Source organism: Hirundo rustica, chromosome 6, assembly GCF_015227805.2.
Source record: "Hirundo rustica isolate bHirRus1 chromosome 6, bHirRus1.pri.v3, whole genome shotgun sequence".
Classification (NCBI taxonomy): domain Eukaryota; kingdom Metazoa; phylum Chordata; class Aves; order Passeriformes; family Hirundinidae; genus Hirundo; species Hirundo rustica.
The window spans coordinates 53,111,102-53,134,297 of record NC_053455.1 but is presented as its reverse complement, the minus strand read 5'-3'; the positions used below and the strand labels follow the sequence as shown (position 1 = coordinate 53,134,297).

At 37.2% G+C, this 23,196-nt stretch overlaps 1 protein-coding gene across 1 annotated transcript in view; it reads left to right on the top strand.

Annotated features, from left to right (window-relative positions):
• Window positions 1–23,196, top strand: part of SBF2 (SET binding factor 2) — a 215,968-nt gene that overhangs the window by 87,341 nt on the left and 105,431 nt on the right. Inside the window, 3 exon segments of the mRNA XM_040066769.1 lie at window positions 2,341–2,454; window positions 4,034–4,144; window positions 6,480–6,585. Coding sequence (XP_039922703.1) covers window positions 2,341–2,454; window positions 4,034–4,144; window positions 6,480–6,585 — 331 coding nt within the window.

Genomic DNA, 23,196 nt, shown 5'->3' with positions numbered 1-23,196 from the left:
AAAGAAAAAGTTATTGTAAAATGCCCCCAACATAACAAACTCTTTAATTTTGTTATTTTTTATTAGAGAATATTTTTTCCTTAAGAGGGAAAAGGGATAAAGAAGGATGAAATGTGTGTGTGTCTAACCAGAAGTGTAAATAGAATCGCATTTGTGGCTTTACTGCTTTGTAATTACTTTTGGTACAGAATGTTTATGCTGTTACTACTTTGCTTGAAAAGTAGGTTAAACGTCATGTGTTTGAAATTATTATCTACTTAGTCTAGTGACTCCTAATAATGTGCCTGTGTGCCTGTCAGAATAGGGAGGAAACACAGCAGTCACACTGCATTCTTGTGTAAATCTTTCATGAAGTAGGAAAGAGTGGTTTAAGAGTGTAAATGCTTTGTCAATCAGTATTGTGCTTCTGTTGTGCCCTGAAAGCTTTAAATCTAATTATGAATTAATTCAAGACTTGATCTGAAGTCTGAAGTTGTGTAGATTTTATTAGAAAGGTCTTGTATGGAAAGCTCCTCAGTGCCTGTGCACCCTGAGGTTTCATTATCTTAGTACCATGTGAATATGAAAGAGCTTCCATGTTGCCTTGCCTTTAGAAATGTGTTTTAATTTAATTTTTCCTAACAACAAAGTCCACAATTTGTCAGATATCCAGAAACTGTTGCCTTTATGCCTAGGACTCATACTTGCTCTTTAGAATGGTTGATACAGTAAACTTCTGCTGATAATTTAAAAATTTGGGGATTTGGGGGGGCAGAGGAAAGGAGCTGTAATTCCTGTAAAAACTCACCCTTTCAGCATTAAAATGGATGAAAATTAATGAACCTGCATGGTATGTGTGAGTGTTGAGTTATTGTATTTCTCTATGAATTTGTGAATCACAATTTTATCTTAGAAATGAGATGCAAACTCAACTAAGCACATACATTGTGAATGCATTGCTTGACATTTAGGTAAAATTTAATGTACAAAGCCAAGTGTTTGCTCATATTGTGTATATGTATTGTCGAACTAACTGGTTTTATTTTGGTATGAAAGTGTTATACTGTATTAACCAAACTTTTCTGATTAAAACTGAAGTACTCTGTTTTTAAATATTTCTAACTTGATTGCTGAATTGTGGGTTAGCATGTACCTAGAGAAGCTGTACATTTTGAATTGAGGTTGTGAAATAAAGCTTATGAACTCGCAGCAGTCCTGGCATTTAAGAGCATTTTAATCAGACTTTGTCCATTTAGGAGAACTGTTGGATTTTTTTTTTTTTTTTTTTTTTTTTTTTTTTTTTTTAAAGAAACCAAATTGTTGAGTAGTAATGTGACAGAAATAGAAGGCAGATATTTCATGTTGTCATATGAAAATGGATGTAATTCTTCTTGTGATCCTAATTAAGGTAATATAGTGATTTTTGCTTGGAAGAATGCTTGGTCAGAGGAATAAATAAAAGACATTTGGTGGGTGGTGCGGGGTTGGAGAGAATTACATGCAGAAATTGGAAAACAAGGACACTCTGTCATCTGAAAACTTAATTTCTTAAAGAATGTATGGAATTTTAGAAATGAAAGTATTTAGTGACATCTTCATTTCTGGCTATGAATAATAATAAACTATTTGTGATTGAAGAAGTTCTGGCAAGAAGGTTATAGCCACTTGCACAATATCATGAACAACTGCAAGTTCATATGCACTGTGCTGTTCTCATTTTTTTGTAATGTTAGTGGTTCCTAAGTAGGAGAGATTTTATTTTTATATATATATAATTATAATTATAATTATAATTTTTTTTTTTTTTTTTAGCAATCTGAACCAATTTTCTGGTGAAAAAATTTCTTTAAATTCCAAATTCACTAGGTCAGGGTGGAGATGACGTTCCAGATAATTCAGCTGTAATGTTTGTGGGACTTCTGTAAGAAATTGAATTATATTAATACAAGGAGGACAACCAAACATTCTTTTGTGAAATGCATGATCTCTGTGTTTGGAGAGGTTGTAAATCAGCTCACACTTTGATATGGAAGGATCCTGTTCTGTGATCCACTTCACTATCTAAAATGTGCCGCAGGGAGTATTTAATGTGAAACAGTGTCCTGTTAAACTGCTGTCTTATAGGAACTTTCTTTTAGGTACATTGGCGCATGACTTCCCAGGGTGAGTTTTAATATACTGAATTACGTCTAAAAGCTTTAGGGAGTTCAAGCAACCATTGGAGTGTGCTCTTGTTGCTTGTTACCAGTTTCAAATAATGCAGTACTTTTCTGAAGCTCTGAGAAATGTTAATTTTTGGTAAAAATGCTAACATTTTGGGTTTTCTTCCTGCTTATTAATTGAAGTGTTTCTGTTTTCAAGGGAACGAAAGAAATTGAAGGTGAAGAGGAGTCTGGTTTGATTCAGCCAGCAGAAGTATTTGCTCCTAAAAGTCTGGTGTTGGTGTCCAGACTAGATTATCCGGAAATTTTCAGGGTGAAGAACTTGCAATTGCTATTTACAATGTATCAGCAGAAAATCTGGTTTTAAAGAAGTAACAATAACAGTACTTTTGATTTAAAATATCTTACTCAGGATTGATTTGGGAATTTAAAAGCAAAAGTAGCTTTAGATTGAACTACATAAAATTCAACATCTGTGACAGTAAATAGCCCCTGTAGGTTAAAGCAGTGCCTTCTTACCCTCCAAGCAGTTTTAAAATTACACAGAAGGAGTAGAAGATATTTTTCTGGGCTCAGTGTACTGTCTAATGAAAGATGTTATTAGGAAAAAACCAGACAACATTTGACTAACTATATAATGGTAAATTAACGGTGAAAATCTAGTTCTCCTCCATATATAAAGCAAAATGTCCAAGTCTCTTCCAGACCAAATTAAGATGCATGACAGAGATTAGGACCTTGGATTACTTTCAGCTGGTGAAATATGACTTATCTGAGATAAATGAAAAGCTTAAATTTCTCCTAAGCTAATGCATATTAACAGAAACAAATAAAGTTCAGTTTACAGATCAAGGGAGGAAATCATTCAGCAGTTGTCTTTAGACATTAAGGATGATTGAACCATGTGAGATTAAATATCCTCGTAGCCCAGTATTTTGTCTCTCATAGTGGCCCATAGCAAATGTAAAGCAAAGTGTATAAGAATGGGGCAGGCTGTAGAAATAATTCTATAAAATGCTTTCCTAATTCAATGTGGATAATAGTTACGTGACATCCTGAACTAGAGGTGACGGTTGCATGGGGTTTTTCTATAATTAGTTCACTTTCTTAACATTCATATTTTACAACAACCCACAGCACAGAGTTTCACCGTTTAACTATGTGTGATATGAGAAGTTACTGTTGGAATTATTTCTAAGAAGAGAATTACTAAAATATTTGCTGATTTATCAAAGTTATAGCAGATAAAAGGCAAAAGATGCTGTGGACCAGTTTATTTCCTTTTGTCCAAAGACTTCTTAGAATGCCATGTTGATCTGGATTAAATTATTGAGCTGAAGATGTATTTGTGATTTCTCAATCAAAATTAGATCTGTCAATAAAATATGCTGAGATATTAATATACTATTAATATAAAATATATTTACATTGATATAATAAAATAAAGAACTTAAGTTAAATAACACATAGAATTGTTAGTGATTGATACTGGTCTTAAAATGAGCCTCAGAAACTCATTAATTAATCAGTGTTCTACCTTGGAAACCCGTCAGGTTTAAGTCCATCGCAGTTCAAAGCACAGATGAAGCTGTGTTGATTTTTATCATTTTTAACAGTAACTTTTAATAAAGCACTTCTTATGTAGCAAACAAAGCAGAAATATTATACCTCAAATTTCTTTTAAAAAGAACATATATCCCTTTTAAGTAGCCAAGCTAATTTTTAAAAATGAATTGTTGCCTCTGTGGCAAATTACTTTGGTTGGAGAATATTTCACTGCCCTAGTAAGTATTAAGAAGAAGTGACTTTTTTAAAGATATATATACACAGATCTTTGAATAATTTGACATCTTCCTGTATTGCAGTCTGATATATTTTGTCAAACTTTCTAGGCTTGCCTTGGCTTGATCTACACCGTGTATGTGGACAGCCTGAATGTGTCACTGGAGACTCTCATTGCAAATCTGTGTTCATGCCTTGTCCCTGCTTCTGGAGGGTCTCAGGTAAGTAGGGGGGGTAAGAAGGGGAAAGGGTATTTTTCCAGTTAATTTAATTTATGAAGAAAACAAAAAATAAATTCTTGAGATATTTTTGAAGAAAAAAAGATCATAGTTCAGCTGAGTGCTTTCCCTGTGGCCTGTGAGTGCTTTCCCTGTGGCCTGTCTTCTAAAGACAGCAAAAATTCCATTCCAGGATAAGGTCAAAGGGTTAATTTTGTCACTGAGTTGGCTTTTGCAGGGCACATTAACAAATTAAGCAGTTTGTATAAGTTTAGTTTTTAAATAGTAAAGTAATCAGGAATATTTTTGCTTGCTACAGAATTTTTTTAAAGGCTTTTTTTGCCATTTTCTAACATAACCTTCATATCAGTTCGTTAATGCATGTTTTTTCTTTGACGGAGTTCAGGATTCCATTGGTCATTTATTTGATAACTCATTTAAATTTCTATTTTCATAACCTGTTTTTTAAATGCTAAAAAGTAACTCAAATGTGGTTTCCTCTGAGGAATTACATATTGTAAATAGCCCAAGCATTCAAAAATTAAAGTTTTCTAGTGAATAGACTTCTTTCTGCTTTTCACTTCTGCTTTCTGTGAGCACAAAGTCAGGTTTGTTTCTTGATTTACATTTTATAAATCATTCCTATACATTTGTGGGATTTTGATAAGCCAGTTGAGTCTTTTGTGTTTGATTTTTACTTTATGCTGAGACACTGATGGGAAATCATGGTCCTTATTATTAAACACACCAGAAAACTACATGTGCAAATGGCAGCATTAAACAAGTCAAGTACATACAGAACTGCTCACCCAACCTATGGATTTTCAACCCACTTGAAATCCTCTAACTTCCTAATTCTCTTTTGGCTTCCCAAAGCCCTGGCTGCTTTGTAACTTCTCTTAGTGCAGAAAGTGTCTGAATGTCCTGTCAGCTTAGTCAAGTTCTACCTTACTGCTCTCCAGGCCACGTCTCTGTTCTTTCTGTCCTAGGCTTTTGCTTTTGAAGGGGAGTAATCAGATTTTATGTCCTCATCAGAAAACCTCTTTTTCCAGTGGTATTTGAGCCTCATGTTTTCAGTTTTGGTGATCCACTTGAACTCCTGGCTCTGCTTCTATCCTCTTTTTTATTCACTGTCCATAAATGCAGCTTTTCTCAGTGGCTGTTTGCGCTGCTAGAAGAGGAAGGGAAAGTCATGCTCCTCTGGTTGTTCTTCCTTCTGCTTTCTCTCTTCAACTAAAATGCTCACTCATTTCCAACTTACGTTTGGACTCCAGTACTGATTTAAATGGGTCAAACTCATTTAAATCAGAAATTAAATGTTACTCTTTTCTTTCTTATACCTTATGCTTCCAGGGCTGAAGGCAAGTTTATATATCTTAGAGTGGGAGCACTCTTGTAGCATTTATTTCCAGAAAGAGTCAGCTGTGAAATGGGTGACTGACCTGCATCCAGACCTGCTGCCAAAGTGCTGGGGCAGAGTACCTCTGCTACAGCTCAGGGACTTGTTTGGGTTTGCTGGGGAGATTTTTGCTTGGAAATACCTGCTGTAAAGCAGCTAGAGCTTGCTGCCTTCCTACATTCCCCACCTTTGCTGCCATACAGAGCGAAGATTTACCTCACAGAAATGCTCCCCAGCCCATGGGAATCTGGTTAGAGGTAACTGCTTGGCATCACTCACTGCTTGAATGCCATGTGGATTTACTCACAGGAAGGCAAGGGTATTTTGCAATTGCAGTGCTGTTTGGGATGTGACACTCAAGTGCACTCCTTTCACTCCCATTTCCTGCCTCCCTCGAGGGAGGTATGTTCTTGTGCTGGAAAGGTAACTGAAGTTGTAATTCTACTTTAATGTGCAGAGCAGGAACACAGGGATAGCAGAAGCGTCCTCTTCAAAACCCACATGTCACAAGTATGTTCATACTTGATACACCCACGAGGATGGTAGATAGCAAAGAAATTCATTTAGTAATACTGTACATTTTTCTCATTTAAATAGATTTTAAACTTTTTTTTTTTTTTTTGCCATGGAGGCAAAAAATTGTATTGATAATTGTATTGATATTGTAATTTAATTGTATTGATAAAAATGTGTTATTAACTGCCTTCAAAGCCATAACTATTTAACTAAGTCAGTGTAAATGCCAGGGACACACTATCATGCTATATATACCTTCAAAGGCACACATCACTGTCCCTAAATTATATTTCAGATCTCTATAGCTCTATTTCATTTTAAATTTCTGTATAGAAAATAAATAATTTTTGCAGTATGAATCACTTATATGTATGACAACAACTTGTTCATTCTATATAAATTTTAAAAAAATTCTTCCCACAGAAATTGTTTTCTTTGGGAGCTGGAGACCGACAGCTGATACAGACCCCTCTACACGATAGCCTTCCTGTCACAGGCACCAGTGTGGCTCTTCTCTTTCAGCAACTGGGTATGTCTAGGTCTGCTTTGAAAAAAAAAATTATTTTTCTAAATTATAAAATGAGGTATTTTCTGTTCTAATTCAGTTCTAATCATGTGCTGAGAAAGCTGCATGGTAAATATTAATTTCTTTCAAATGAAAGAATGAATAACTGTGCTTTTACCCCTAATCAGACATTCAGAGAACCTTTTTGCGCAGCCTGCCTCTGGTAACTTATCTCCAGTATTAAGAGAATCATGGAGATGTTTGGGTTGGAAGGAACCTTTAAAGGTCACCAAGTCCAATCCCACCGTGTAGTATCTAAGTTACTGGGGGCAGAAGTGAATGTGGTCCCTATGTAATCACAAAAACAGTCATGTAAAAAGATTCCCTGCCCCACTCCCCTTGGATATTGTACAAGCTCCAAAGAACACCAGGGAGGTTTGTAATAAAGCTGGTGTGACCAAAAACATCATATGTTTCTATTGTTATCTGTTACTCCCAATCTTTCAAGAAGATGCTCAAACACAATCCTCATCAAATGTTTACTTGTTCTTGGCAGTTACAGCATTGCATAACTGTTACCTGGGTACCTCGGTACTGACCTTGTCTGCCATTAAATCCTTACACTTTTAGTCTGCATTCCATTGGTCTGTGAAGTGGCTTTGAATCTTAAACTTGTAACAGCCATCTATAAGAGCACAATTAATAATCTTTTCTGAACCTACGAACCTCGGTTTTACTCTCAAGCAACCAAATGGCCTCAGGATATATGTTGTCATCCATTCTTCTCTCAAGCAGACAGTAAGAATGGATGGAAACCAGAAAAATAGTGAAGAATGCTAAGCTTATGTCACAGAAAGCAGTATCAGTTCTGATGAGCTCCATGCCATCTCCTAGTAGGATGATTTAATTGTATCCTTCCAAAAACGAAATATTTTAATTTTCTTATAGTTTAAATAAAAGAAAATGTGTGGCTAACGATATATACAGGTGCTACTTCATCACGGTTCTGAGGTTTTACTTGGCTTATTATGTCAAGGTTCATTATGATTGCTCTGATCAGACTGCAGGCCTTTTGAATATGGATAGGCCTAACAATTTTCCCTCTTTTCTGAAGACATAAAATGTGGTGTGAGGTACCATAACTACAGCAGGTTACACCAAGTGGTGTGGTATGTTTGTTCTGTAAGTATAGTGTATGTGATAACTAATTTGAGGCAGTTTTTTAATCAGTTCTAGTGAAAGGTTGCATAAATGCACAGTTCAGAAAATGTCAAAGAAAGTGAGGCTTTCAGTTAGTTCTTAGGTAATTACCCTGTCTTCTGGCACCTGGCTTTTGTATGTCACATTGGGGTTGGAGTGTTTTGTCACTGGATCAGGCTGAGGAAAACAATGAGGACAAATCTGAAAAGTCATTGTACGCATCACATTTATAGAGGGAAGATGGAGTGGGAATGTAAATATATGGAAGACAAAACTGAAGACCATCTTTTTCTCTTGTCTTACTGAGAGCATATTTTGCAGGGCAGGTTTTTAAAATTCCTCTTGTTTTATATAGAAAGGAATAATAGAACTTTCATACAAGAATTTACCATTTCTTTCAATCACACACAGTTTAATTTAATATTGTTAATCACATGTTATTAGAGGGTTAATATATACAGATGGATGTCATGTAAATTCCTAAATCTGCTGTAGCAGAGTACTGAAGAGTTTGAGTTTAACCAAGACTAGATTGTTGAGCTAGCAGTCAAAAATACTTTACCTTTATATTTTGAATTTGTGTCATTCCTTATTAGCTCCCATAGACTTTCCAATATCTATACTCCAAATTTACTCTTTGTCTACCATCTCATCCTTCTTTTCCCATAGTCCATTAGACTTTTTGCTGTCTTCTGTGATTTTGCTGTTCTTCTGCCTTATTTTCTCCTTCTGATTTCCAGTAAATGTTTGGAGGTTCTGTCTTTCTTGCTTTTTTGTGCATTTTAAGAAGTATGAGTCAATAAGCCCATGTTTACCAGATGCCCTTTTCAGTCATAGTGCACATGAGGATATGAAGATCAGCAGAAGGAGAGGGAGAGAAAAGGAGATAAGGAACAAAAACTCAGTGCTCAGTTTTCTAGTTAGTGATGATTCAAGTGGCCTGAAGAAGGGAGAGACTGAAGAAAGTGCACGGGTATAAAACTTGGCAAATCTAGTCACAGGAAGCTCACAGGCTTTCATCCTGTTTCCCTAAAGGGGGTCATGCAAGCTCATGGACAGAAAAGAAGAGTTGTCTCTCTTCTTTTCTGTTGTAGCAGGACTTTGTCTTACACAAGACTGTAAGAACTATCAGGAACAGCTTGTCTAATGGCCTGGTGTGGGCCCTCTTCTTGTGTCTCCCTATTCTTGGGTGTGGCAAGGGTGGTATCATCGTTGCCTGGGAGTGGGTCTGGTTTTAGTTAAAGAATGTGCAAATCGGTTGGCAGGTAGATTTTTTTAAAGCAAATACTTGAACACTTTCTAAAAGGCTGCTTTTTCCACCTCCTATTTCTGACCACTGATTTTTTTCTTGTCTCTGTGTTTTGGGGGGGTTGTTTGGGGTTTTTCTCATATGTGCCTCAGTTGGCAGTTGATGTATCTGGGTATACAGCACAGTGGTAGAATTGTCTTGTGTCTCAAAGGGCACAAAGTAGAAAATTTTTGTGCTTTCATAGTGTACCTCACTTTACAGAACAGCACAAAATTCCATTCCCATGTAGGTGGCAGCCTGTCATGTTCTTAATGCCAAGGCTTGTTAATTCCAAGTTTCCAGCTCTAAACTTGTTAATTCCAAGTTGTTAATACAGCTACACGTGCCTGTTTGCAATCGTTGTTAACTGTAAGAGGAGGACCAGGAAATATGAACAGACTGTTTTAAATAAATTCTGATTTATTCTCACCTTTCATGTAGTCTTATGAAGAGTTAAAGGCAGTGAATCCAGAGAAGTGTGGTAGAATCCACTGGCTCATCCCTTTGAGAAAATTTATTTTCCTAAGATAAGGTCTAATTCTTTGTGCTGGACATCACAGCTGAACTTGTCAGAAGTTTTTGTGCTTCTTGGAACAATATTCACACTCGCTCTGTTTCTCTTGCCTGGTTGGAACTGGAGCTTAATGTGTATTTGTCTCTACAACCTGGGCTAAAGCTTTCTACTGCTGTTCTGTACTTCAGTGGCAGCTGTTATCCCATCCAGTCTCGTGTTCAGGACACAAATATTGACCAGGCCCCTTTGTCAAATAACGACACGTTCAGTTATTTCTCCGCTGGTACAAGTCACTTCATCTTATCCCCGTCATTAATAGAAAATTGAAGATTAGCTAGAAAAATATTCGTGAACTGCATAAATCACCGTTTTAAAAATAGCTCTTTCTTGGAGGAAGGTGGGCAGCAGGACAACATGTATGACCATGAATAGATACAAAAGTAATTTCAACATTTATTTTGAGAAATATTGTGCAATAGTAGCCTCATCATGCTTTTTCTGCTTGGCAGGATAACACTGTGTCAGCAGATGACCCTCCCTGTATTACCAAGTCCACAGTATATCTGGAAACAGATTTATTTGTGCTTAGGAATTAAACTGCAGTTGGGAAAAATATCCCCAAAGGTTTTAAGCTTAGTAATAAGGAACAGCAGTGTTTGACATTTTAAATCAAACCTTCTATTTTTTAATTTTAAAAAGCCTAATATATAGGAATAGTGTGACAAAACCCAGGCCTGTAGCTGGATCACTAGAAACTATTTAATCAACAAAGGATTAGGTGGAAAAACAGGAATCATAAAGTTACTTTCAAAAATTATGCGTGGTAGCAAGAAGATTTTCAGTACTCCTCTATTACTTGTTATCTGTTCGTAAGATGGTAGATACCTATAGAAGCTTCAAAATGCAGTAACTTTCTTCAGGCTCAAAGGAGATTGAGGTTATATTTCTCTCCCTGTCTCACTGCATTAACTGTACATTCCTAACTTTCTGCTTTAAGCTCTTTTCTCTAGACTCCAACCCTACTTGTCTTCTCCATATGGGCACTCAGCAGTGATGTATTCAGTCCTTTGAATCTGAGACCTGCACCTCCATGACCCCCAAGAGGCAGCTTTTCAAAAGAAGCCAGGACAAAAAATTAGTTACCTGAGGTGCAAAACAAAAACCAGCACTTAGGGTTTAGCCAGCACTTAGGGGTTTTGCACATTTCAAGGCTTGGTAGCATGAATCACACAGCAAAGCTGAGCAGAATAATTATGAAAATTTATTTTTGAGAAGAATTTCTCTCTTCCTTCAAATACTTAACCAAAGACAAAAGAGTTTTCCTTCCTTTCCTTCTTGTTTAGTCTCATATCAGGTCTGGTTTCCTATGTCCTTAATTCCTCAGTTCTGTTTTGTTTACCTGTGCTTGTTTTCCTCCTTGTATCTTAAATTCACCACTCAAGTATTTTCAGTAAAATCATACTGACTTTGTGTTAAAAAGAAAGTAATTTTTTGAGTGCTGAAAATGACACTTTGAAGTAAATTCTACTTTGAATATTCTGGATGAAGGCAAGGTAAGGGTGCTTTGGAACCCAGGGCTGTGTAGAATGGAGATTAAATAGGGGGAATGACGTGAACATGAATGGTCATAGTAGGTGGAGCCAGGTTGCTTGGCAGGCTTGTCTTCAATTTGTCCAAACTGTGATGTAACTTAAAGTGTTAAACATCATTATCCTTCAGCTTTTTTATGTATCTTAAAATATTTTTAACTAGAAGTTGTGTGTGTACCATTAGACAGTATATGAAGCTTCTAAAAAAGAGTACTTAAAAATAATATAGTATAGTTGAAGATGGAAGTGTCATTAAATATCTAATCCAGATCTCAAAAGTGATTGATTGATTAAACTTCTAAAGATTATTACAGTTGCACAAAATATAAATACTAGGGCAGATGTTTGTGGTGATGGCAGAGTTGCTAAGCAGTGAAGTACTTCAGTGCAAGCACTTTAAAATGCTCCACTCCAGCACTGATGTATTTTCTTGATGTTTATGGACTATTCAATTCCAAATTTCAACACTGTGACATGGAACTGAGAAGTTCAAAGTGTTTTCTGTCCTTTTGCCTTGCTTGCATGCTCTTGCCTGTCTTTTGCATCAGAGCAGATACTTCTCTGATGCTACAGAGAGCTGCTTAAAATTAAATAATTGAATACCAACAAACAAGCGAAGAGGTGAATTATTTTCAGTGTTTCCATTGAGTGACACTGACAAAGATGTTTTTTGTTGGTTTAAACAGTCATGGAGCCAAACCCTATTACTGTTATATGGTGATAAATCCGGTCAAAACATAGTGATGGGATCGTATTTTAACTGTCAGACCTGTTTAGGATTTTTTTGAGCTGTGTATTCAAGTGTACAGAAGTAAAGGAAATGCTGTATTTTCTAATTTTTCAGATTTGCTAGAAGCTAATGAACAATGATGGAGGTTTAGGGGTTTTTTTAATATAATGAATGTACTGTAACTATTTTGTGTTCAAAAATTTGTTTGGACAAGATCTGAATTGCAGCAACATTATTTTGATTATTTTTTTTAATTGAGGTGGGCTGCTCCACCTCTGGAAGTAGGTATTTGTACGTGCCGAGGGATTTTAAGCTGACAGGCTTGCACTTCACAGCTTTGGTTAACTTGTGAAAACCACATTTTTAGGATGGTTCTGTGGTTGTGCCAGCATCGTACAGCAGATGTTCTGCTCTCAGAAGAAATCTGTGCATAGGCTGAGAGTTGAGCAGGCTCTGTCCTTGGTTCTTACAAGTCGTGTTTCCTTTGGAAGCGAATGTCATGGCACTGGACAGTCCCCAAGGCCCTCCTGGCAGGGCTGGGCTGTGCTCGAGGCCAGCACCGCTGGCAGAGCTGCGCAGCTTTGGCTCACTCTGTGGGGGAGGAGGTGTGTGAAACATGGGAAAAGCAGGGGCTCCTTGGCCTCTTTGCTTGGGTGCTGTCCTTAAGCTGAGCCCATCGCCCCAGAGCCTGCCCAAGCCGTGGTTCCTGTGCCAGGCAGTGCCCTCTCTGACCCAGATCCTCACCCATGGGCTGTTCGTTCTGTCTTGGTCTCAGGTCGTCCTCATGACTCGGACTTGCCTTGTGGCCACTGTGCCTGACCTGGGTGCAGTTGCTGGCCCTCATCCTGACCTGGCCATGCCATTCTGGCTCCCTGACTGAGCCTCAGACCCTCCTCATGTCTGTGGCCTTGTCTGGCTGTCTCAGCTTTGGGCTGACTGTCACCAGAGCTACCCAGCTCATCTTCTCTGGGTACTCCATTGCTTGCTGGGCACTGCCCCTTCCCACCTTGCTCCATACTTTGCCTTCTGTTACAGAGATGCTGATCCCTGGCAGCTGGTGGTTCTTCAATTTTCACTGCTTACCTTCAAAAAGTCTTGAGCTGATACTTAGGTATCAGTTCTTCACAGTAAGTTTTATTCCCTTTGATGCTAAAAATCAAGCTTTACAAGTCCTACAAGAGATGAAATCATGTACCACAACTTCTGGGTGTGTAATTTGATTCTGGGGAAGAGAACAAAATTTTTAAATTTTATTATTATCTTGGTCTTAAAATATGAACACTGATCAGTTCCTGTGTTCTGCACTAAAGCTGGCTTCATCTCTTAACTATCTTTCCAATGTTTTCTTGTTTCCCAATGCCCTGCCTCAGAAATTATGATGTGACCTACTGGGGCTATAAGCAGTGAAAGTGTCCAGCCTATAGAGTAACATAAACACTATAATCTTACCGTGAAAATTAGAAAATACCTATCAAATCAAAAGGAGAAGAACTGAATTATGGTGTGCCTCAAATTAGTTTATTTTTCTGTTAGCTAATTTTTAAATTCACAGTACTTGTAGGACATGCTATGCTTTACATTTTTATTCTGAATGAAAGTAAAAGTAGCCCTACTGCTTAAAAAGTGTAGCTGCCTTTAGAAAACATAAATCCCAAAATAAGGTAGAGTCTGAAGTGAATATTTAAATTGTTGATCACGTTATATCACGTTACAGCTCATACTGGATTCTAGAGACTGCTTTTTGAACAGTGTTAGGGTTTTCAGTTGTACTCTTATCTTTTTAGTTTACTCTATATCATAGACTTGTATTTATCATTTGCTGCTTTTTACACCAGTATTGTTCAGGGAGAAGTCACAAGTTACAGAAACAGGTGAGCACCAAGAACAGGCTCATACAAAAAGGTCATGAGTTATTTAAGGTTGGAAGTTAAAAGATAATTTCTAACTGTAGGATGAGAAGTTAAAAGATAATTTCTAACTGTAGGATGAGAAACATCCTGAAACACCTTCTGTTGGGAATAGTCATGCAAAGCGTTATCAGTACATTTAAGATGAAGCTTGATCAGTTTGAGGTTGGCTGATATAGCTATGACGAGAAAAGGCTGGACTCTTTCACTATTTATAGTCCCTTCAGTCCCATATTTCTAAATCCAGAATATATTAAAATACCCAGAATTTTTGCTTTTGACTTCAATTTGTTGACACTTTGAGTAATGTTTTCTGTAATAAAATAACTTCTCGTTATTTTAATTCTGGTTTAGGGGAGATAAAATGTTCAGCCTCTCATGTAATGTATTTTATGCCAACAGATGACAGTACCAAATTACTGTATAAATGGGAAAAGATTTTCCTGATGAATATATATGTGTGTTTGTATGGCTGGGAGACATTATGAAAGGGTCACTGCAGTCAGCACGTGAGAAGGCTTATACTTGATGACTAAGAAAGTCCTGGTGTCTTTGAAATACAGCAAAAATATTTTGGTTATGTAGGACAGCAAAGCAATGAGAGATTTAATTGGCAGAGCATATGAAGCATACTGAAATGCAGGCATTTTCAGTACAGCAATGCTGTAAGGGTCGATGTGGTGCCCTTTCCACGTCTTATCTTTGTTATGAGATTTCAGTAATATGAACCAGAACTTTTTTTACTCTGTCAGGTTGTTTGCAAACTTCTCACCCAACTCACTCAATTTCTTTCCTTTCCATGAAACATCATGTATCTTGTGACGGGAACATATATAAATTTTGTTGGTTTTTAGCAGCATGTGTAATTAAATGAGAACTGTTTCATTGAAGTATATATACTTCTTATCAGTCTTTGATCTTAATAAAGTGTATACTCTCCAGCCTATGGGAGCTGGCATCACATGAGTGGATGCTGTTGGCTTATGTTCTGGTTTCAGTTTAAATCCCGCTGGCTGGTGAGCTGCAATTAGCTCCATAACCCAGCCAAAGAGAATTTACCATTCAGGCTTTCCAAGTAGCTTTGTGTGGTTCATCAAAGAACAAATAGATTATGAAGGGATTTGATGTGGCATTTACTGCTAATGGGGCCTTACTGCCACAAGAGCAGAACAAACGGAAAGTGTTCTTTTCAGCGCTGTTGGAAATAAAGGGACATTGTCATGGTGAATTTTATACAGGCACTCTTCTGCACTTCCAAGTAAAGGCACTTGATGGACAGTCACTGAGGCTTCATTTCCCCAGCAGCATAAACTGCCAAGCAGATGGTCCTGTCTGGAATGTCCACTTCCAGTTGCACAGTGCTGCCCCATCCTTTGCTGAAGCGGTGCTTGACTCAGCCATGCTGAGCAGTTCCATCTCACCAAGTTAACAGAAAGTATTTGGAGCGTGGAAGGAGGGAAGGTCCCTCCCGTCTGTTTTAAGTCAGCAGTCTCAGGTTGTGGCTTGATGCTGTGGTTAAATCGGCCTAATGGCCAAGTGCTGCAGTGAGAACAGACCCATCCCTCTGCCAGCTTGAGCTCTCTCACTCTTGGGAGCTTTGCTGCAGGCAGCAGCATCCCTGTCAGAGAACGCCATTAGGGCAGATTCCCTGTCAGAGAGCGCCATTAGGGCAGATTCCAGTTGGGTAATGCCAAACTGTTCCTTCAGTACATCCCTGTCAGAGAGCGCCATTAGGGCAGATTCCAGTTGGGTAATGCCAAACTGTTCCTTCAGTACATCCCTGTCAGAGAGCGCCATTAGGGCAGATTCCAGTTGGGTAATGCCAAACTGTTCCTTCAGTACATCCCTGTCAGAGAGCACCATTAGGGCAGATTCCAGTTGGGTAATGCCAAACTGTTCCTTCAGTACATCCCTGTCAGAGAGCGCCATTAGGGCAGATTCCAGACAGGAAATGCCAAACTGTTCCTTCAGTACGCGTAGCTGCTTTGTTTCTGTTTGTTTGACATGTGTGGGAGCTGGGGGCTTGGTCAGCACCCCCTGAGATGCTGCTGCTGTGGAGGCAGGAGTCTGAAATGAGTTGGAGGCACTATAGTTCTTATATCAAGTATTTCTTGCAGTGTTCAATGTTTTTCAGCACAGCAAAGCACACGACATAAGATGCTCACTTATATCCACTCTGAACTTGTATTACTCTTTTAAGGAGACAAACCATGCAGTAGTTTATTTTAAGCAAACTATAAATCTGAGAAAGAAAAATTATCTGGCATAAGTAAATAAACTCAAAGCCATGTATTTGATAAAGTGATGCAGCTAATGAGTTTTTTTAAGAGGAAACATTTCAAATAAGAGAAAAAAAAAAATTATAGATTACAGTTTGCTCTATAACAATTCAATGAAATTTATTTAAACTATTAGGTGAAAATTTGTTTTGAGATATTTGAGAAGGGAGTTATTTTCTATTTAGAGCAGGACTTCAGAAAGAGTGTAAACAAATTATTGTTTTTCAAAGAGGAACAAAATATAAGCTTCAAAAAGCAAATGTCTAATAAATAGGCAAATTTTAAAAATATGCAAAAGAATCTAGTCTTTGGTTATAGAAAATACTGAAAGGGATCCTACTGGGAACGGATCGCTTTTCGTTCTATTTTTGATGGTATGAGTGCAGGCAGAACTTTTCTCACTATTCTGCAGCAGGTTTGGTAGCTGTCAAATCATAAGAACTTCCAAAACTGCATTTTCCAGACATTGGTGTTAATATTGGTGGTGGGATGAAAACAAAACTATTCTATAGACCTTTACTTCCACATATTTGGTCTTGTAAATTCACATTTGCAGTTTTGCTCTTTAGTTGCATTTTGGGCTGAAATATCACTGTCTCAGGAGGTCAGGAAAATCTCAGAGAATTTGACTGAGAATTTTTAAATTTTCTTAAATGTTTTGAAGGGAATCCAAGCATGATCTTTAGAGAAAATAATGTGATTTTTTAAATGTTTCAATGTTACACTGTTTCACAGTTTCTTCAACTGAGTGTTTGTCCTTTTATGCTCTGCAAATATCAGCCAGCAGTGGCTGAAGATTATTCTTACAGAATATTCTGATCATCCACATCTGTTCTTGCTGGTTTTGCATTTATTTGGTTATGTTCATGTAGTGCTTCTGTAGTAATGTTCCTCGAGAAAGATTTTGTAGTCCTCAGACAGGAAACAGGTATGTTTGCAGTTTCTTGTGTATCCTTGACCATTTTTCTTGTGTACAGTTCAAGAAAGACAATACTCTCCTCATTCTTTGGTATTTACTATTGAAGGATCCTACTGGTATTACCCTCACTCTGAATTGCTCTGTTAAGGAGCACTTTTTCTGCTTTATGTGAATCCAGACAAATTATAAAATCTTGAAAACAAATCGGTTGCTGAAAAAAATTTAATGCTCCTTCCGAATTTTAAAATGTCTTTTGGTGGCTGAACAGAATCCTCCTTTACTTTCTACCATTTATGAATCAATTTAGATGGATGGTAAGCTGCTCTATTTTTGATTACTTAAATGCATCAGCTGTTGCAAATAATTTCTCAAATCTCAATTGTAGATTTGCTATCAGAATACGAAGAGATAATTTTGGCTAATCAAAGTGCTATAAATTTTATAATGTGTGCTTATTTTTCTAACATATCAGTTGATGTATGTGGGAAAAAAGGTTTCACAAAACATTTGGTTCAAACAATAAAATCATTATTCTTGAAGGGGCAGTTCTGAAGAATGGACGAAAGAAATTCACCTGTAAAAATTTCTAGAAATGTGGGAATCTCTCAGTAGCACTCTCCCACCTCTACTTATGGAAATTGGGAAGCATTTCAGTTCATTAGTGTGTATCCATTATCCCACTCCACTCAAAATTCTTTTACAGAATTTCATTGAGTCTCTGTTAGGGTGGACCTGTGAGGGTTCCACAGAAATTCTGTATCCTTATATTAGTAATTAAACAGGTAATTAGCAATTAGTACCCCAATTAGCTTGTGGTTTAATTTCATAGCTAACAGTTCAATATTTAGAAATAGTGCTTGCTACCTTCCCTGTAGTAAAAAAATGTTACTCTCATATCTGATTTCTGTGAAGATCCTTCCCCTTAAATAAATCTATTTTTTGCAGCATTTATCAAACATAACCTGTTTATATGGGCCAGACATACAATCAGTAACAAACTCTTAACTGGTAATGCAGGTTATGTTTGTGTAATTCAGTTTACTGCATTCACATGAAATTGGCATTTACCTCCCTGCCATGTGAGTACTTTCTGTATATGAAAGGGTTATTTGTCTGGTTTACCTTCCTATGTCTTTTCTGCTTTATCAAGAAAATTCATTTAACACAGTCATATTAATCTTGAGCTTATCAAATCTCCCTTTGGGAATGTAAAGCTTTAAAATATGCATAAGAAATTATATTGCACATATCTTTTTCAGTGATAAAAACCTTATTATCTGAATCTTTTATTAAAAATTGTATTTAGTTTTATCATTGTTTCTAGGAAAAAAAATCAGTGATCGTGTTCACCCGGTGTATTGGCAGAGTTGTATTTGGAGACTTAAGAAAGCCAAAGGACTTAAACAGGTCTGCAGAGGGATTTAAGAAAATTTGCAGTAATGGAGTGATACCAACATGCAAATGGCAGACAGACTGACTGGTTTCCTGAGTAGATCATATGCTGTGCTTAATCCTTGTTTCTTTGTGCCTTTGTGATTTAGGGTTCTCCAAACCCTAAATCTACTTGACTCAGTGTAGGCAGAACAGAGTGGATACTGTTGAACTTTGGGGGAGTGATAGCTGTAGGAATATTTTTCCATCAGCTGAAGACGTATTTTTTTATATATATCTCCTCCTTTTCACAGTCTCTTCAATAGCTTTTAATGATCATGAAGTTGGCTTCCATGCTGTTTATACCAGAAACTTTCTCTATGGTCCTCGTGTTTCCTCTTCCCACCCTGCCCAGACACTGGTTTGTAGAGAAGCCTTCATTCTGCCCTTTTTACAAAGCACATGCAGAATTCATGGTTCGGATTATGAATTGCCTTCAGTTCAGTTCCAAATCAGAATCAAATACATCTCTAAAATTGGAGGTTGGCTTCAGTAGTGCATGTCACACTCATGTTTCCTTCTGTGGACTCAGAACTGGGGATGAATTCATGAAATCCTGGATTCTTTGAGGGAGTCTCAGCCGAAGGCTCCATGCTGTAGGGATTGCTTCTCTTCCTCCTGAGTCTGACAAAGCCTAAATAAGTTAATCTCTTGGGGTACTCATCTGACTCATGTCCTCTTGTTTCCTAGCCAGAAAGCAGGATAAATTAACCCTCCCAGATCTCTCTGCTAGCACAGCCAGTTTTCTCCCCATTTGTAAGCAAGCTTGGCTGTGATTTAATCATGGAGTGTGCGGTCCTGCTCTAGTAACAGACCTGCATTTTTTCCTAGATGCAAATCGATCCTGAGCAGCGACATTACAATCATTTGGGTTTCACTCAGTGTAGTTGATTGGAGATACTGTGTGATTTCTGGGTGGACAAATCAATGCAATTTGGCACAGATTGCCTGTGTGAGTATTGAGTACAGTTGTTGCCTCTTATTTACTAGTTAAGCTTGTATTTTGGTCATTAGCAGAGTTATGCAGCCGCATCTAAAAATAAATATGAAAAGGGTTTTGTTTTTCCCTACTTTTTTCTTAGTTATCTTTAGAGCTTGACACTGCCTGGCACAGAACTTGTACTATGAAGTCTCCAGTGGCCTTTCAGAAAGGCTTTTCAGGCTTTGTTGACCCATTTCCTGGATTAGTCCGGCTAAGTTATGGATTATTTTGTCTATTAAGCTTTTTCTTGTGTCCAGTAATTCAAGACTGGCATATTGGTATAATGATGTGTTCAACTAGTTGAGTTTCTGAATCCATGTTTATAACTCTTTACAAAAGTGTAAAGAAGTAAGTGGTAATATTTTGATTTCAAGCAATACAGAAAACAGTAACTGGTCAAGTAGACTTTGTGTTTGGTGGCTTTTTTTAATCGTGCTTAAATAAGTAATTCTAGAACAACAGGAAGCAGGCGGAATGATACATTTGTTGATGTAGGATGTCAGATAATTTAGTACAAATTACAGATTCTTTAAATACTCGAAAACAGTGAAGGTCAGGAAGCTTTCATTCAAAATTTTCCAGCATATGTATAATATTTTACAGGATGTCTGTCTGTAGACTGCAAAGGAGTAATCTGTAAAAATCAACTTTTTTGTTGTTTTTCATGTTGTCTATTTATGCCCTGACAAATGAGCATCGGATGTAGTGTGGAGTCTGCAGACCAGCAGAGGGTTCAAGGTTACAGACAGACACAATGGTGTCTTGCAGCACGAGGAAGCTGGGCTCAGGCTGTTGTTTGGAATGGTTTGTTTTCGGTAAACAACTTGGAAGGCTCGAAACAACGCCTTGGTGGCTTCCTCGAACTATTTAGTCAATGGTTTAGAAAAGGAAAGTAATCAAAAGTTCTACTATTTATAATTTGATTCTCTCAGACAAAAGTTGCCCTCTCAGTCATTATACTGCTGATATTCCTGAAAAAATGTATTTCAGAGTACCTGTGGAGCAATGATTTTGTATTGAGTTAGTGGCTGTCATCTTAAAAATAAGAAAATTCCAGACTAGCTGTCTGTATTGTACACTTAATTTTATTTATATTATGTATTTTATACTTTTATTTAATGCATACAGAGCATTTAGAGAAAGGAACAAAGAAGAAAGAGGGAGAGAGATGGAAAACACAGGTACAAAGAAGCTGTGAGGGCCCTAGAAATTTTTCAGTCAGTGGAAGTGGTTAGCCTGGTTTTTATTGTCCAAGTGTGTTAGATGCCCTCAAGTTTGGTCTCTTCCATAAGTTCTGCAAATAAAGCAGTGTTTTTCTCTAGCTCAGCACCGCTAGGGCTACGTCAGGTGCATTAATGTTTCTGTAAACATTTCAAATTCACCTTCCATGGCCAGTTAGAATGTAGCGAATATCTGGGAGAACAACTCCCAGAATGTGAAAACGTGTCTGCAGTTTGTATTCTGCTGTGAGACATCCAATTTATCTGAGGGAAATAGCTGCTGAATGTAATCATTTAAATATCAACTTATATTGGTGCTGATTAAGATGCACTGACAAATGCCTTTGGGGAGTACAAACTGAAGCTTTATCTGTGGCCACTAAAATGCAACAAATGCAAACCTAATATCCCTGGTGAAACTATGAAAGCCTCACAAACCACACCATCACTGCTAAGTAGTTTAAATAAACTTTGTGTTCCATTGACTGGACATCCAGAACTTTCTGTAAATTGAAGATGATGACAAAATCCATTTCTTGCAGTGGTAAAAACAGATAATAATCAGACAGACATATGATTTAACACTATGCAGCACCATGAAGATAACCTTTATTATTTATACAAGAGTGTGTCACTTTACTAGTTCCTAAGAGAGACTGTGATCTACAACCACTGTGTTTGAATACTGTGAAGTACTTGTAGGTGTCCTCTCTATACATAAGCATTTCTGATTTCCCCTTCATTTAAAGTGTTCAGTTATTATGTACTCTGGAGAATTGCATATTGTTTTGGTGTCTGATGAGGAAGCCTGTATTCAGAAGAGATTTGAAATTAAAAGTGCTGATACTGGATAAGTTTTATGACATTCAAAGGTGTTAGAATTAAAATACCCCTTCTAGACTCTTGAATGATCATAATTCACAGCAAAATAATATCATATATCTAAAAAGGCTGAGGGTTTTTTTCACAGCTTGTTTCCAATTGAATCTTCTACATCAGTAAATGAATGTTCTAATTCTTTCCAAAAGAAAGTTTGAAGTCAATAACATCCAGAGAATATTTTAGAACCCTTACCTTTCAGAACTCAGGTTTGGTTTTTAAGATGGTGCGGAATGGAAAGCCATCTCTATTTTATAGCTGTTTTGATGACAGGAAGGGCTTTTTTAGAGCATTTCATTGCACTGAATATTTTGATTATTTGTGAGGTTTTTTGGTATTATTTTCCTCAGTAATACCTGCCAAAATGTTAGAGGTTTTTAGAGCACTGTTTGAGAATCTTTCTATCTGATTGTAGGAAAAAATTGTCAGGTGTTTAAAAACTGTATTCCTGGATGTCTTCAGATATTTGGTGTGGAATGAAATGGAGTGAGAAGCCCAGCTGAAAACAAAAACTTAGTTTAAAACAAAAATTATATTCCAAAATATTCTTTAGAATTTTCTGGGAAAGAGGCAAGAACAGTTTTGCATAAGAGGCAGTTTTGAGTTTTTAAATTTTTACTGAGCGTTTTTTTCAAGCAGGCAGCTGTTTCTAACCCTGTGTTCAAATATGTTCATACTGCTTGTGCATACACACAAGAAAGGACACTATTTCCAGTTATCTTCTAACCATTCACTGCTGGGTGGTGTTTCATTCATGTGAGGAAACAAATTGGACTTTTTATCACCATCCTTACCTTGTCTGTTACCAAGCAGTTTGTTTTCTACTAGCACAATATTAATTATGCCGCTGACAATAATAGCAAACATTTGCAGCAGTAATTTGCTCAGCCTTGTAACAAAGCCCTCAGTCCTCTCAAGCCTCTGCCTTTGGTTGTGTGAGTTCTGTGTGACTCGTGGAGAATGGAGTTTGGAAGCATGAGCTTTTCATCCCAGGAATAAAGTCTTTTTCTAAACAACCCTCTCCAAATCCATGACCCTCTGTGTTTATGAACTGAGCTTTACTCCAGCCAAGAAAATTCGCATACATTACGGAAGAAAGAAAAGATTTGACAAAACATATGATAAAAATTACTTTAAAACCCCAAAATGTTAATTATCGTATGAATTTAGTGGCTCTCCATAGTCACACTTCTTTCTGGGGACGTTATTGCAAGATAAACAGTAGCTTTGGGAAGGTAGTACAGGCTGTCTTACTGATAACACAAGCCATGTCCTCAGGGAAGCATCATACATTCCAGCATATTTCAGGAAATTTCATAAATTTCAGCATATCTGTCATGTGTCAGGCATGTCTGCTTCTCAGGATGGGACTATTTTCTTAAAGGAAATAGATTTTTTTGTTTTCCCTGAAAGCACATGGCTTTGTCTCTTAGGTAACTTACACTGTCTTAAAAAAGCCTCCAAACCATCCCATCATCTGATTCACAGGTTTTTCCCTAAATCTAGTGGGGCTTTTTTAAACATTCAGATCTTCCTTTAAGTATCTTTCTAATGATAAATACTCTCTTACTGCCCTATTTTAACCTCCTGATTCCTAAACTGCTCTGCATGGATAAGGTATGAATGTATCCACTAGGAATCTTTTCATTTTCTTTGAAACTTGGTAGTATGATTTTTTTTTCCCCCCCTGCTTGGAG